At 41.6% G+C, this 1,306-nt stretch overlaps 1 protein-coding gene across 1 annotated transcript in view; it reads right to left on the reverse strand.

Moving 5' to 3' along the window:
• Positions 1-373: 373 nt before the first annotated feature.
• Positions 374-1,306, reverse strand: part of LOC108540108 (ecto-NOX disulfide-thiol exchanger 2-like) — a gene marked incomplete at its 3' end in the record, with an annotated part of 38,660 nt that continues 37,727 nt past the window's right edge. The window contains exon 4 of the mRNA XM_017889086.1: positions 374-480. Coding sequence (XP_017744575.1) covers positions 374-480 — 107 coding nt within the window. The remainder of the gene's footprint in view (positions 481-1,306) is intronic.

Here is a 1,306-nt window from a genome sequence, read left to right on the forward strand (position 1 = left end):
ACTGTCAAGACACTCTAAAAAATGTAAGACAGCCCTAATATTACTAACACTAGAAGCGCAGGTCAGTAATTATTGTTGTACCCAAGACTAGCTCGCTTAGAGAAGTAAACTTATAATTATCCCAGCTACATTTTCACTGCTAAGGTTTCCATGCAGCAGAATGCATTCACCACAGCACATGCACATTTATTACCCTTTTGACAGCAGGTGGTCTGGACACAGTGACAGGCTATAGAACATGTCTTAGTGTTTCATTAGGGCCTTGTTGTGACCACGGGAGCTTGGCACTATTTAATTCTGGCTAAACTCCAGATCAATAACGTTAAAGAAAGAAACTGTCCCCTGAGGGGCTACCAGAATAAAAGTTACCAACCTCAGCTTGTTTGCACCACACACTGATGTTCTTCCGCTGGGCTTTTGTGAAGTGGTCCCATGCCTTCTGCTTGGAGGCAGAATGGTACACAGCCACTATCTGCTCAACTGCAGCATCAAATCAGAGTTGGATCAGGCCAGGGTATCATCCAGGGATGGAAAAAGAGAGGAGAAAAGAAATGAAATAAAAGAGAAGCATCAGGCTTGTTGTATCTTCTTGTTATGACACTATACTAAGCTGTGGTTGTGCTTGGAAAAGGCTACGTGTGTTGGGGTACTTTGATTTTAAAGGGGACACAAAGGAAAAGACATCAACATACAGAAAGGCAAAAGGGAACACCAGAGGCTTGGGGTAAAATGGTAACAACTAGAGTTTTAATACAGGCAGTGTGAATTCATGGAGGCAGGAGAGGAAGAGTCACAGCAAATGCACTTTAATTTAGTACTTGTCTTTAGTTTAGTACTAGTGACTCCACACGGCATGGAAGAAAATGGCAAACTGTACCAGAAACATTTCTACCCCTGGCTCCTTTCATAGCGCTCTGACACACACTTGGATGCCTTGCTTCAACAGAATTCATGCTTTTACTATTCTAAGGTATGTTTAACTAGAAGCATCAAATCAAAACCTAAGATGGATTGAATCTTATTTAAATCTACCGAGATAGACTCGTTGACTGGAGAAATACAAATTTTAGGGAAGGATACTGTGTAAGTGTGGTCCTGGAGAGTATTTTTCAAGGTCTCTTAAAATGTCAAACGGGAAAATGTGTGCAGATGTTCTTCGGCTTTATCCTAATCACAGTTCAAGAGAGGGGAAGCTTAGACATGACTCTTTTGGGAAAAGAAAAGCAGGACAAGAGCCTGTCTGACTGGGTGTTCACAGCAAGAAAATCCAGAGGTATTATTTTTTTCTCTTTACACCCCTGTTTGC

This window comes from Rhinopithecus bieti, unplaced genomic scaffold (assembly GCF_001698545.2).
Source record: "Rhinopithecus bieti isolate Rb0 unplaced genomic scaffold, ASM169854v2 scaffold_19163, whole genome shotgun sequence".
NCBI classification, from domain to species: domain Eukaryota; kingdom Metazoa; phylum Chordata; class Mammalia; order Primates; family Cercopithecidae; genus Rhinopithecus; species Rhinopithecus bieti.